The sequence below is a fragment of the Heptranchias perlo genome, chromosome 12 (genome assembly GCF_035084215.1).
Source record: "Heptranchias perlo isolate sHepPer1 chromosome 12, sHepPer1.hap1, whole genome shotgun sequence".
In the NCBI taxonomy this organism is placed as follows: domain Eukaryota; kingdom Metazoa; phylum Chordata; class Chondrichthyes; order Hexanchiformes; family Hexanchidae; genus Heptranchias; species Heptranchias perlo.
The window spans coordinates 4,957,261-4,971,881 of NC_090336.1; the positions used below are offsets into that span (position 1 = coordinate 4,957,261).

The following is a 14,621-nucleotide window of genomic DNA, read 5'->3' on the forward strand; positions in this document are numbered from 1 at the left end:
TCAGCGGAGACACTGGCATTGTCTCAAAAACAGTCCAGTCTCGGGGGAGAGACGGGCACTGTCTCAAAACCAGTCCAGTCTCGGGGGAGAGACGGGCACTGTCTCAAAACCAGTCCAGTCTTGGGGGAGAGACGGGCACTGTCTCAAAACCAGTCCAGTCTCGGGGGAGAGACGGGCACTGTCTCAAATCCAGTCCAGTCTCGGGGGAGAGACGGGCACTGTCTCAAAACCAGTCCAGTCTCGGGTGAGAGACGGGCACTGTCTCAAAACAACTCCAGTCTCGGGGGAGAGACGGGCACTGTCTCAAAACCAGTCCAGTGCCGGGGGAGAGACGGGCACTGTCTCAAAACCAGTCGAGTCTCGGGGGAGAGACGGGCACTGTCTCAAAACCAGTCCAGTCTCGGGGGAGAGACGGGCACTGTCTCAAACCAAGTCCAGTCTCGGGGGAGAGATGGGCACTGTCTCAAAACCAGTCCAGAGTCGGGGGAGAGACGGGCACTGTCTCAAAACCAGTCCAGAGTCGGGGAAGAGACGGGCACTGTCTCAAAACCAGTCCAGAGTCGGGGGAGAGACGGGCACTGTCTCAAATCCAGTCCAGTCTCGGGGGAGAGACGGGCACTGTCTCAAAACCAGTCCAGTCTCGGGGGAGAGACGGGCACTGTCTCAAACCAAGTCCAGTCTCGGGGGAGAGACGGGCACTGTCTCAAAACCAGTCCAGAGTCGGGGGAGAGACGGGCACTGTCTCAAAACCAGTCCAGTGCCGGGGGAGAGACGGGCACTGTCTCAAAACCAGTCCAGAGTCGGGGAAGAGACGGGCACTGTCTCAAAACCAGTCCAGAGTCGGGGGAGAGACGGGCACTGTCTCAAATCCAGTCCAGTCTCGGGGGAGAGACGGGCACTGTCTCAAAACCAGTCCAGTCTCGGGGGAGAGACGGGCACTGTCTCAAAACCAGTCCAGTCTCGGGGGAGAGACGGGCACTGTCTCAAAACCAGTCCAGAGTCGGGGAAGAGACGGGCACTGTCTCAAAACCAGTCCAGTCTCGGGGGAGAGACGGGCACTGTCTCAAATCCAGTCCATTCTCGGGGGAGAGACGGGCACTGTCTCAAAACAAGCCCAGTCTCAGGGGAGAGACGGGCACTGTCTCAAAACCAGTCCAGTGCCGGGGGAGAGACGGGCACTGTCTCAAAACCAGTCCAGTCTCGGGGGAGAGACGGGCACTGTCCCAAAACAAGTCCAGTCTCGGGGGAGAGATGGGCACTGTCTCAAAACCAGTCCAGTCTCGGGGGGGAGACGGGCACTGTCTCAAAACCAGTCCAGTGCCGGGGGAGAGACGGGCACTGTCTCAAAACCAGTCCAGTGCCGGGGGAGAGATGGGCACTGTCTCAAAACCAGTCCAGCCTCGGGGGAGAGACGGGCACTGTCTCAAAACAAGTCCAGGCTCGGGGGAGAGACGGGCACTGTCTCAAAACCAGTCCAGTGTCAGCGGAGACACTGGCACTGTCTCAAAACCAGTCCAGTGTCAGCGGAGACACTGGCACCGTCTCAAAACCAGTCCAGTGTCAGCGGAGACACTGGCACCGTCTCAAAACCAGTCCAGTGTCAGTGGAGACATTGGCACCGTCTCAAAACCAGTCCAGTGTCAGTGGAGACACTGGCACTGTCTCAAAACCAGTCCAGTGTCAGTGGAGACACTGGCACCATCTCAAAACCAGTCCAGTGTCAGCGGAGACACTGGCACTGTCTCAAAACCAGTCCAGTGTCAGTGGAGACACTGGCACTGTCTCAAAACCAGTCCAGTGTCAGCGGAGACACTGGCATTGTCTCAAAAACAGTCCAGTCTCGGGGGAGAGACGGGCACTGTCTCAAAACCAGTCCAGTCTCGGGGGAGAGACGGGCACTGTCTCAAAACCAGTCCAGTCTTGGGGGAGAGACGGGCACTGTCTCAAAACCAGTCCAGTCTCGGGGGAGAGACGGGCACTGTCTCAAATCCAGTCCAGTCTCGGGGGAGAGACGGGCACTGTCTCAAAACCAGTCCAGTCTCGGGTGAGAGACGGGCACTGTCTCAAAACAACTCCAGTCTCGGGGGAGAGACGGGCACTGTCTCAAAACCAGTCCAGTGCCGGGGGAGAGACGGGCACTGTCTCAAAACCAGTCGAGTCTCGGGGGAGAGACGGGCACTGTCTCAAAACCAGTCCAGTCTCGGGGGAGAGACGGGCACTGTCTCAAACCAAGTCCAGTCTCGGGGGAGAGATGGGCACTGTCTCAAAACCAGTCCAGAGTCGGGGGAGAGACGGGCACTGTCTCAAAACCAGTCCAGAGTCGGGGAAGAGACGGGCACTGTCTCAAAACCAGTCCAGAGTCGGGGGAGAGACGGGCACTGTCTCAAATCCAGTCCAGTCTCGGGGGAGAGACGGGCACTGTCTCAAAACCAGTCCAGTCTCGGGGGAGAGACGGGCACTGTCTCAAACCAAGTCCAGTCTCGGGGGAGAGACGGGCACTGTCTCAAAACCAGTCCAGAGTCGGGGGAGAGACGGGCACTGTCTCAAAACCAGTCCAGTGCCGGGGGAGAGACGGGCACTGTCTCAAAACCAGTCCAGAGTCGGGGAAGAGACGGGCACTGTCTCAAAACCAGTCCAGAGTCGGGGGAGAGACGGGCACTGTCTCAAATCCAGTCCAGTCTCGGGGGAGAGACGGACACTGTCTCAAAACCAGTCCAGTCTCGGGGGAGAGACGGGCACTGTCTCAAAACCAGTCCAGTCTCGGGGGAGAGACGGGCACTGTCTCAAAACCAGTCCAGAGTCGGGGAAGAGACGGGCACTGTCTCAAAACCAGTCCAGTCTCGGGGGAGAGACGGGCACTGTCTCAAATCCAGTCCATTCTCGGGGGAGAGACGGGCACTGTCTCAAAACAAGCCCAGTCTCAGGGGAGAGACGGGCACTGTCTCAAAACCAGTCCAGTGCCGGGGGAGAGACGGGCACTGTCTCAAAACCAGTCCAGTCTCGGGGGAGAGACGGGCACTGTCTCAAATCAAGTCCAGTCTCGGGGGAGAGATGGGCACTGTCTCAAAACCAGTCCAGTCTCGGGGGAGAGATGGGCACTGTCTCAAAACCAGTCCAGTCTCGGGGGAGAGAGGGGTACTGTCCCAAAACAAGTCCAGTCTCGGGGGAGAGACGGGCACTGTCTCAAAACCAGTCCAGTGTCGGGGTAGAGACGGGCACTGTCTCAAATCCAGTCCAGTCTCGGGGGGGAGACGGGCACTGTCTCAAAACCAGTCCAGTGCCGGGGGAGAGACGGGCACTGTCTCAAAACCAGTCCAGTGCCGGGGGAGAGACTGGCACTGTCTCAAAACCAGTCCAGTCTCGGGGGAGAGACGGGCACTGTCTCAAAACCAGTCCAGAGTCGGTGGAGACACTGGCACTGTCTCAAAACCAGTCCAGTGTCAGCGAAGACACTGGCACTGTCTCAAAACCAGTCCAGTGTCAGTGGAGACACTGGCACCGTCTTAAAACCAGTCCAGTGTCAGCGGAGACACTGGCACCGTCTCAAAACCAGTCCAGTGTCAGTGGAGACACTGGCACCGTCTCAAAACCAGTCCAGTGTCAGTGGAGACACTGGCACTGTCTCAAAACCAGTCCAGTGTCAGTGGAGACACTGGCACCATCTCAAAACCAGTCCAGTGTCAGCGGAGAGAGGGGTACTGTCCCAAAACAAGTCCAGTCTCGGGGGAGAGATGGGCACTGTCTCAAAACCAGTCCAGTGTCGGGGTAGAGACGGGCACTGTCTCAAATCCAGTCCAGTCTCGGGGGGGAGACGGGCACTGTCTCAAAACCAGTCCAGTGCCGGGGGAGAGACGGGCACTGTCTCAAAACCAGTCCAGTGCCGGGGGAGAGACGGGCACTGTCTCAAAACCAGTCCAGTCTCGGGGGAGAGACGGGCACTGTCTCAAAACCAGTCCAGTCTCGGGGGAGAGACGGGCACTGTCTCAAAACAAGTCCAGTCTCGGGGGAGAGACGGGCACTGTCTCAAAACCAGTCCAGAGTCGGGGGAGACACTGGCACTGTCTCAAAACCAGTCCAGTGTCAGCGGAGACACTGGCACTGTCTCAAAACCAGTCCAGTGTCAGTGGAGACACTGGCACCGTCTCAAAACCAGTCCAGTGTCAGCGGAGACACTGGCACCGTCTCAAAACCAGTCCAGTGTCAGTGGAGACACTGGCACCGTCTCAAAACCAGTCCAGTGTCAGTGGAGACACTGGCACTGTCTCAAAACCAGTCCAGTGTCAGTGGAGACACTGGCACCATCTCAAAACCAGTCCAGTGTCAGCGGAAACACTGGCACTGTCTCAAAACCAGTCCAGTGTCAGTGGAGACACTGGCACTGTCTCAAAACCAGTCCAGTGTCAGCGGAGACACTGGCATTGTCTCAAAAACAGTCCAGTCTCGGGGGAGAGACGGGCACTGTCTCAAAACCAGTCCAGTCTTGGGGGAGAGACGGGCACTGTCTCAAAACCAGTCCAGTCTTGGGGGAGAGACGGGCACTGTCTCAAAACCAGTCCAGTCTCGTGGGAGAGACGGGCACTGTCTCAAATCCAGTCCAGTCTCGGGGGAGAGACGGGCACTGTCTCAAAACCAGTCCAGTCTCGGGTGAGAGACGGGCACTGTCTCAAAACAACTCCAGTCTCGGGGGAGAGACGGGCACTGTCTCAAAACCAGTCCAGTGCCGGGGGAGAGACGGGCACTGTCTCAAAACCAGTCGAGTCTCGGGGGAGAGACGGGCACTGTCTCAAAACCAGTCCAGTCTCGGGGGAGAGACGGGCACTGTCTCAAACCAAGTCCAGTCTCGGGGGAGAGACAGGCACTGTCTCAAACCAAGTCCAGTCTCGGGGGAGAGACGGGCACTGTCTCAAAACCAGTCCATAGTCGGGGGAGAGACGGGCACTGTCTCAAAACCAGTCCAGAGTCGGGGAAGAGACGGGCACTGTCTCAAAACCAGTCCAGAGTCGGGGGAGAGACGGGCACTGTCTCAAATCCAGTCCAGTCTCGGGGGAGAGACGGGCACTGTCTCAAAACCAGTCCAGTCTCGGGGGAGAGACGGGCACAGTCTCAAAACCAGTCCAGAGTCGGGGGAGAGACGGGCACTGTCTCAAACCAAGTCCAGTCTCGGGGGAGAGACGGGCACTGTCTCAAAACCAGTCCAGAGTCGGGGGAGAGACGGGCACTGTCTCAAAACCAGTCCAGTGCCGGGGGAGAGACGGGCACTGTCTCAAAACCAGTCCAGAGTCGGGGAAGAGACGGGCACTGTCTCAAAACCAGTCCAGAGTCGGGGGAGAGACGGGCACTGTCTCAAATCCAGTCTAGTCTCGGGGGAGAGACGGGCACTGTCTCAAAACCAGTCCAGTCTCGGGGGAGAGACGGGCACTGTCTCAAAACCAGTCCAGTCTCGGGGGAGAGACGGGCACTGTCTCAAAACCAGTCCAGAGTCGGGGAAGAGACGGGCACTGTCTCAAAACCAGTCCAGTCTCGGGGGAGAGACGGGCACTGTCTCAAAACCAGTCCAGTCTCGGGGGAGAGACGGGCACTGTCTCAAAACCAGTCCAGTCTCGGGGGAGAGATGGGCACTGTCTCAAAACCAGTACAGTGTCGGGGGAGAGACGGGCACTGTCTCAAAACCAGTCCAGAGTCGGGGGAGAGACGGGCACTGTCTCAGAACCAGTCCAGTCTCGGGGAAGAGACAGGCACTGTCTCAAAACCAGTCCAGTCTCGGGGGAGAGATGGGCACTGTCTCAAAACAAGTCCAGCGTCGGGGGAGAGACGGGCACTGTCTCAAAACCAGTCCAGTCTTGGGGGAGAGACGGGCACTGTCTCAAAACCAGTCCAGTCTTGGGGGAGAGACGGGCACTGTCTCAAAACCAGTCCAGTCTCGTGGGAGAGACGGGCACTGTCTCAAATCCAGTCCAGTCTCGGGGGAGAGACGGGCACTGTCTCAAAACCAGTCCAGTCTCGGGTGAGAGACGGGCACTGTCTCAAAACAACTCCAGTCTCGGGGGAGAGACGGGCACTGTCTCAAAACCAGTCCAGTGCCGGGGGAGAGACGGGCACTGTCTCAAAACCAGTCGAGTCTCGGGGGAGAGACGGGCACTGTCTCAAAACCAGTCCAGTCTCGGGGGAGAGACGGGCACTGTCTCAAACCAAGTCCAGTCTCGGGGGAGAGACAGGCACTGTCTCAAACCAAGTCCAGTCTCGGGGGAGAGACGGGCACTGTCTCAAAACCAGTCCATAGTCGGGGGAGAGACGGGCACTGTCTCAAAACCAGTCCAGAGTCGGGGAAGAGACGGGCACTGTCTCAAAACCAGTCCAGAGTCGGGGGAGAGACGGGCACTGTCTCAAATCCAGTCCAGTCTCGGGGGAGAGACGGGCACTGTCTCAAAACCAGTCCAGTCTCGGGGGAGAGACGGGCACAGTCTCAAAACCAGTCCAGTCTCGGGGGAGAGACGGGCACTGTCTCAAACCAAGTCCAGTCTCGGGGGAGAGACGGGCACTGTCTCAAAACCAGTCCAGAGTCGGGGGAGAGACGGGCACTGTCTCAAAACCAGTCCAGTGCCGGGGGAGAGACGGGCACTGTCTCAAAACCAGTCCAGAGTCGGGGAAGAGACGGGCACTGTCTCAAAACCAGTCCAGAGTCGGGGGAGAGACGGGCACTGTCTCAAATCCAGTCCAGTCTCGGGGGAGAGACGGGCACTGTCTCAAAACCAGTCCAGTCTCGGGGGAGAGACGGGCACTGTCTCAAAACCAGTCCAGTCTCGGGGGAGAGACGGGCACTGTCTCAAAACCAGTCCAGAGTCGGGGAAGAGACGGGCACTGTCTCAAAACCAGTCCAGTCTCGGGGGAGAGACGGGCACTGTCTCAAAACCAGTCCAGTCTCGGGGGAGAGACGGGCACTGTCTCAAAACCAGTCCAGTCTCGGGGGAGAGACGGGCACTGTCTCAAAACCAGTCCAGTCTCGGGGGAGAGATGGGCACTGTCTCAAAACCAGTACAGTGTCGGGGGAGAGACGGGCACTGTCTCAAAACCAGTCCAGAGTCGGGGGAGAGACGGGCACTGTCTCAGAACCAGTCCAGTCTCGGGGAAGAGACGGGCACTGTCTCAAAACCAGTCCAGTCTCGGGGGAGAGATGGGCACTGTCTCAAAACCAGTCCAGCGTCGGGGGAGAGACGGGCACTGTCTGAATCCACCTGTTTGAGAGTCAGAGGCTGCAGATTGAAGGTGAAATCAGGACAGTGTTGATATCTGTCGGAGTGATGAGCTCAGGATATCAGTTCTGGTTCACTTTTAACTGATATGGCTCTGAAATTACCCATTAAACCCCCCTTGAAATTGTAAAAGGGGTAAAGCCCCACAGCTCTTGTTGGTTCCTTTATAGAGCCCACACTCCCTCCACCGAAGGACTGAGCAGCATTTCTGTCGATACTCACGCAAGACGGCGATAAAAGTGGTGTTGTCAAGGAGAATCCACAACCCGAAGCCCAGGATAACAGCTCCGAGAATCTGTAAAATCAAACAGTTGGATCCATCACAGGCACCAACAAACTACAGGTTAAAGGGGAACACTGAGGAAGAGAGACCCTGTTTAAAAGGGGTCCCCTGTGGTGTGACGCTCTTTAAAAGGTCCCAGTGGTGGGCTTGTCATTGATCAGTGCAGAGGCTCCCGGTTTAGAACGGTCAGTCTCCAATTATGGAAAAGGGAAATCCAATGTTGAAATCAGCTGGTAACATGTCGGTGGAGAGAGCACGGCCTACTGGACCTCCATAGAGACAGGGTGAGTTTGGGGCCTACTGGACCTCCATAGAGACAGGGTGAGTTCAGGGCCTACTGGACCTCCATAGAGACAGGGTGAGTTCAGGGCCTACTGGACCTCCATAGAGACAGGGTGAGTTTGGGGCCTACTGGACCTCCATAGAGACAGGGTGAGTTTGGGGCCTACTGTATCATCATAGAGAAGGGGGGAATGTGAGGCCTACAGTGTCGCCATAGAGACAGGGACAGTGTGGGGCTACTGTATCACCATAGAGACGGGGGCAGTGTGGGGCCTACTGTATCACCATAGAGACAGGGACGGTGTGGGGCTACTGTATCACCATAGAGAAGGGGGCAGTGTGAGGCCTACTGTATCACCATAGAGACAGGGGGAGTGTGGGGCCTACAGTGTCGCCATAGAGACGGGGGCAGTGTGGGGTCAACTTTATCACCATAGAGACAGGGACGGTGTGGGGCTACTGTATCACCATAGAGACGGGGGCAGTGTGGGGCCTACTGTATCACCATAGAGACAGGGGGAATGTGAGGCCTACAGTGTCGCCATAGAGACGGGGGCAGTGTGGGGCCAACTGTATCACCATAGAGACGGGGGGAATGTGGGGCTACTGTATCACCATAGAGACGGGGGGAGTGTGGGGCCTACTGTATCTCCATAGAGACGGGGGAGTGTGGGGCCAACTGTATCTCTGTAGAGATGGGGGGAGTGTCATTGACACTCGCTCCCTGGGGGGAAATCCCAGACATTGGCACTCGCTCCCTAGGGGGAGACCCGGACATTGACACTCGCTCCCTTGGGGGAGACCCGGACATTGACACTCGCTCCCTGGGGGGAGACCCGGACATTGACACTCGCTCCATGGGGGGAGACCCGGACATTGACACTCGCTCCCTCGGGGGAGACCCGGACATTGACACTCGCTCCCTGGGGGGAGACCCGGACATTGACACTCGCTCCCCGGGGGGAGACCCGGACATTGACACTCGCTCCCTGGGGGGAGACCCGGACATTGACACTCGCTCCCTGGGGGGAGACTCGGACATTGACACTCGCTCCCTGGGGGGAGACCCGGACATTGACCCTTGCTCCCTGGGGGGAGACCTGGACATTGACACTCGCTCCCCGGGGGGAGACTCGGACATTGACACTCGCTCCCTGAGGGTAGACTCGGACATTGACACTCGCTCCCTGGGGGGAGACCCGGACATTGACACTCGCTCCCTGGGGGGAGACCTGGACATTGACACTCGCTCCCTGGGGGGAGACACGGACATTGACACTCGCTCCCTGGGGGGAGACCCGGACATTGACACTCGCTCCCTGGGGGGAGACCAGGACAATGACACTCGCTCCCTGGGGGGAGAGCCGGACATTGACACTCGCTCCCTGGGGGGAGACCCGGACATTGACACTCGCTCCCTGGGGGGAGACCCGGACATTGACACTCGCTCCCTGGGGGGAGACCCGGACATTGACACTCGCTCCCTGGGGGGAGACCCGGACATTGACACTCGCTCCCTGGGGGGAGACCCGGACATTGACACTCGCTCCCCCGGGGGGAGACCCGGACATTGACACTCGCTCCCCCGGGGGGAGACCCGGACATTGACACTCGCTCCCTGGGGGGAGACCCGGACATTGACACTCGCTCCCTGGGGGGAGACCCGGACATTGACACTCGCTCCCTGGGGGGAGACCCGGACATTGACACTCGCTCCCTGGGGGGAGACCCGGACATTGACACTCGCTCCCTGGGGGGAGACTCGGACATTGACACTCGCTCCCTGGGGGGACACTCGGACATTGACACTCGCTCCCCGGGGGGAGACTCGGAAATTGACACTCGCTCCCCGGGGGGAGACCCGGACATTGACACTCGCTCCCCGGGGGGAGACCCGGACATTGGCACTCGCTCCCCGGGGGGAGACCCGGACATTGACACTCGCTCCCCGGGGGGAGACCCGGACATTGACACTCGCTCCCTGGGGGGAGACCCGGACATTGACACTCGCTCCCCGGGGGGAGACCTGGACATTGACACTCGCTCCCCGGGGGGAGACCCGGACATTGACACTCGCTCCCCGGGGGGAGACCCGGACATTGACACTCGCTCCCTGGGGGGAGACTGGGACATTGACCCTTACTCCCTGGGGGGAGACCCGGACATTGACACTCGCTCTCCGGGGGGAGACCTGGACATTGACACTCGCTCCCCGGGGGGAGACCCGGACATTGACACTCGCTCCATGGGGGGAGACCCGGACATTGACACTCGCCCCCTGGGGGGAGACCCGGACATTGACACTCGATCCCTGGGGGGAGACCCGCACATTGACACTCGCTCCCTGGGGGGAGACCCGGACATTGACACTCGCTCCCTGGGGGGAGACCCAGACATTGACACTCCCTCCCTGGGGGGAGACCCGGACAATGACACTCGCTCCCTGGGGGGAGACCCGGACATTGACACTCGCTCCCTGGGGGGAGACCCGGACATTGGCACTCGCTCCCTGGGGGGAGACCCGGACATTGACACTCGCTCCCTGGGGGGAGACTCGGACATTGGCACTCGCTCCCCGGACATTGACACTCGCTCCCCGGGGGGAGACCCGGACATTGACACTCACTCCCTGGGGGGAGACCCGGACATTGACACTCGCTCCCTGGGGGGAGACCCGGACATTGACACTTGCTCCCTGGGGGGAGACTCGGACATTGACACTCGCTCCCTGGGGGGAAACTCGGACATTGACACTCGATCCCTGGGGGGAGACTCGGACATTGACACTCGCTCCCTGGGGGGAGACACGGACATTGACACTCGCTCTCCGGGGGGAGACCCGGACATTGACACTCGCTCCCCGGGGGGAGAACTGGACATTGCCACTCGCTCCCTGGGGGGAGACACGGACATTGACACTCGCTCCCTGGGGGGAGACCCGGACATTGACACTCGCTCCCTGGGGGGAGACTCGGACATTGACACTCGCTCCCTGGGGGGAGACCCAGACATTGACACTCGCTCCCTGGGGGGAGACCCGGACATTGACACTCGCTCCCTGGGGGGAGACTCGGACATTGACACTCGCTCCCTGGGGGGAAACTCGGACATTGACACTCGCTCCCTGGGGGGAGACTCGGACATTGACACTCGCTCCCAGGGGGGAGACCCGGACATTGACACTCGCTCCCCGGGGGGAGACCCGGACATTGACACTCGCTCCCCGGGGGGAGACCCGGACATTGACACTCGCTCCCTGGGGGGGACCCGGACATTGACACTCGCTCCCTGAGGGGGAGACCCGGACATTGACACTCGCTCCCTGGGGGGAGACCCGGACATTGACACTCGCTCCCTGGGGGGGAGACCCGGACATTGACACTCGCTCCCTGGGGGGAGACCCGGACATTGACACTCGCTCCCTGGGGGGAGACCCGGACATTGACACTCGCTCCCTGGGGGGAGACTCGGACATTGACACTCGCTCCCCGGGGGGAGACCCGGACATTGACACTCGGTCCCCGGGGGGAGACCCGGACATTGACACTCGCTCCCCGGGGGGAGACTCGGACATTGACACTCGCTCCCCGGGGGGAGACCCGGACATTGACACTCGCTCCCCGGGGGGAGACTCGGACATTGACACTCGCTCCCTGGGGGGAGACCCGGACATTGACACTCGCTCCCTGGGGGGAGACCTGGACATTGACACTCGCTCCCTGGGGGGAGACACGGACATTGACACTCGCTCCCTGGGGGGAGACCCGGACATTGACACTCGCTCCCTGGGGAGAGACCCGGACATTGACACTCGCTCCCTGGGGGGAGACCCGGACATTGACACTCGCTCCCTGGGGGGAGACCTGGACATTGACACTCGCTCCCTGGGGTGGCCACTTCTGCTCCCAGTTTCCCAGTGTAATGGATGTCGGACTGTGCCTGAACTTGGCTGGGACCAAGGTCCAGTGGAAAGGATAAATCGGACTGTAGAAAGGATTTTAAATCAGTGAAGGGGGAAGGAGCAGGGTCTGGCTCGAAATAATGGTCAAACTAATATACCTAAAGATAAGAAAAAGAGATGAGAGCAAAGGTCAGAGTGCAAAAAGAGGTCTGAATAATCCAAGTTCAGATAATAAGAATTAATAATATACCTGATATAAATAACACAGGAGAGGTGAAAATTAACAAAAAGTGAGAGCAGTTCAAACTGTGAGATAATCCCTGTCAGTGGGTTTGGGTGGAGTGGGGAGAGTTAATCAAATCCGAGTTCTTTACACAAATCTACGGATTATAAGGAATAAAAGATGCGAATTCGAAACACAGAGGGTATGGGAGTAGTTGCCATTACAGAGTCCCGGCTACAAACTGGGCAGGAATATGAGTTTCATGTTCCAGGTCATAAGGCGTTTGGAAAGGACAGGGAAATAGGGAAAGGAGTTGAAAGAAAGGATAAAGGTGAGCAGGCAGTGGGAACACTCTGGTGGAATTAAGGGACAGCAAAGGATGCAAGACTGTGGTGGGAGTTGTCTCCCGACCTCCTGAGAGCAGGGCTGCAGTCGTGGGATGCAAAATACGGAGTTCCGGGAAGCATGGAGCAAAGGCCAAGTGGTTATAACGGGGGACGCAAAGTAGCTCAAGTTGTAAAGGCAATGAATTTCTGGAGTGTATCCAGGATAGGTTTCTGAAACGAGGGCCCCGATATTTACGGGGAGGGAATGCGGTTACGGGACGGGTGGGGGAAAACACGGAAATCCCAGGGACGTGGAGATCCTGCCGAATTTAACAGCAGGATCTCATTATCGTTTTTGAATTCCGTTCCCAGCCCGGCAGCTGGCCAGCCTGACGGGCTTGCTGGGGGGTGGTTGGAGCCCAGCGATCGGGAAGGAGGGGAAGATCGGGGCTTGGTGGGGGTGGTGGGACGATCGTGGCAGTGAGGAGAGGCCAAGATGGGCAGAAGGTTTGCTCGAGGGACTGGAGGGAAGGACGCCTGCTCCTCCTGGCCCATCGCCATCTCACTGCCTGCTTTCCCAAACCCTGGGCAACCCAGTCAGCAGCAGTTAAATTTAAATCAAGCTCCCAACAGCACTGCGGAAGCCTGTTTTAAATATTATAAGAAGTCTCTCCAAGGTGGGACACAGACGCGCCTCGCTCCCCGCTGCTGTAAAATGGTGGCAGGGGTGTACACGGCCGGTTGGGGACACGATTCATGATTTTTAATTTTCAGCCCCTTCCCTGACCCTCTCCTGCTGCCACGGGTGGGTTAATATCGAGGCCACTATATTTTAGAACTGACAAGGGAACAGGCCACACTAGATTTAGTAATGAGTCAGAATTATTTAATTATCGGACAGTAAGGGAGCATTTTGCAGTGACCATAATATGATAGAGATTGAGATTAAGTTTGAGAAGGAGAAAGATCGGACAAAAACGAAGATTTTAAATTTAAGTGCGGCTCAGATTTGATCTGAACCCGTTAATCTGGGTTGAGCTGTCAACAGGTAAACCTACAAAAAAACAGGGACAAGTATTCAAGTAAGTATTTACCTGAGTCTCACTAACCTGTCCTAACCAGCCCTTCCCCGAGTCTCACTAACCTGTCCTAACCATCCCCATCCCCGAGTCTCATTAACCTGTCCTAACCAGGCTTTTCACCGAGTCTCACTAACCTGTCCTAACCATCCCCTTCCCCGAGTCTCACTAACCTGTCTGAACCAGCCCTTCCCCGAGTCTCACTAACCTGTCATAACCAGGCTTTTCACCGAGTCTCACTAACCTGTCCTAACCATCCCCTTCCCCGAGTCTCACTAACCTGCCCTAACGAGCCCCTTCCTCGAGTCTCACTAACCTGTCATAACCAGGCTTTTCACCGAGTCTCACTAACCTGTCCTAACCATCCCCTTCCCCGAGTCTCACTAACCTGCCCTAACAAGCCCCTTCACTGAGTCTCACTAACCTGTCCCAACCAGGCTTTTCCCCGAGTTTCACTAACCTGTCCTAAATAGCCCTTTCCCGGGTCTCACTAACCTGTCCTAACGAGCCCCTTCCTCGAGTCTCACTAACCTGTCCTAACCAGACCTTGCCCGAGTCTCACTACCCCTGTCCTAACCATCCCCTTCCACCAGTCTCACTAACCTTTCCCAATCAGGCCTTTCACCGAGTCTCACTAACCTGTCCTAAATAGCCCTTTCACGAGTCTCACTAACTTGTCCTAACGAGCCCCTTCTCCGAGTCTCACTAACCTGTCCTAACCAGGCCTTCCCCGAGTCTTACCAGCCTGTCTGAATCAGCCCATTCCCCAAGTCTCACTAACCTGACCTAACCAGCCACTTCCCCGGGCCTCACTACCCCTGTCCTAATCAGCCACATGCCCAAGTCTCAATAACCGATCCTAACCAGTCACTTCCCAGAGTCTCACTGACCTGTCCTAACCACCCAATTCACCAAGTCTCACTAAATTGTCCTAACCAGCCACATCCCCATGTCTCACTAACCTGTCCTGACTAGTTACATCCCCAATTCTCACTAACCTGTCCTCATCACCCCCTTCACCAAGTCTCACTAACCTGTCCTAACCAGCCCCTTCCCTGAGTCTCACTAACCTGTCCTAACCAGCCCGATCTCCGAGTCTCACTGACCTATCTTAACGAGCCCCTTCCCCGAATCTCGCTGATCTCTCCTAACCAGCCCCTTTGCCAAATATCACTAACCTGTCCTAACCAGCCGCTTCCCCAAATCTCACTAACCTGTCCTAACCGTCCCTTCCCCGAGTCTCACCAACCTGTCCTAATCAGGCCCCTCCCCGAGTC

The 14,621-nt window shown here is 57.9% G+C and overlaps 1 protein-coding gene across 1 annotated transcript in view; it reads right to left on the reverse strand.

Moving 5' to 3' along the window:
• Nucleotides 1-14,621, reverse strand: part of LOC137328124 (CD82 antigen-like) — a 290,065-nt gene that overhangs the window by 74,243 nt on the left and 201,201 nt on the right. The window contains exon 3 of the mRNA XM_067994303.1: nucleotides 7,473-7,545. Within this exon, the coding sequence (XP_067850404.1) occupies nucleotides 7,473-7,545 (73 nt within the window). The remainder of the gene's footprint in view (nucleotides 1-7,472; nucleotides 7,546-14,621) is intronic.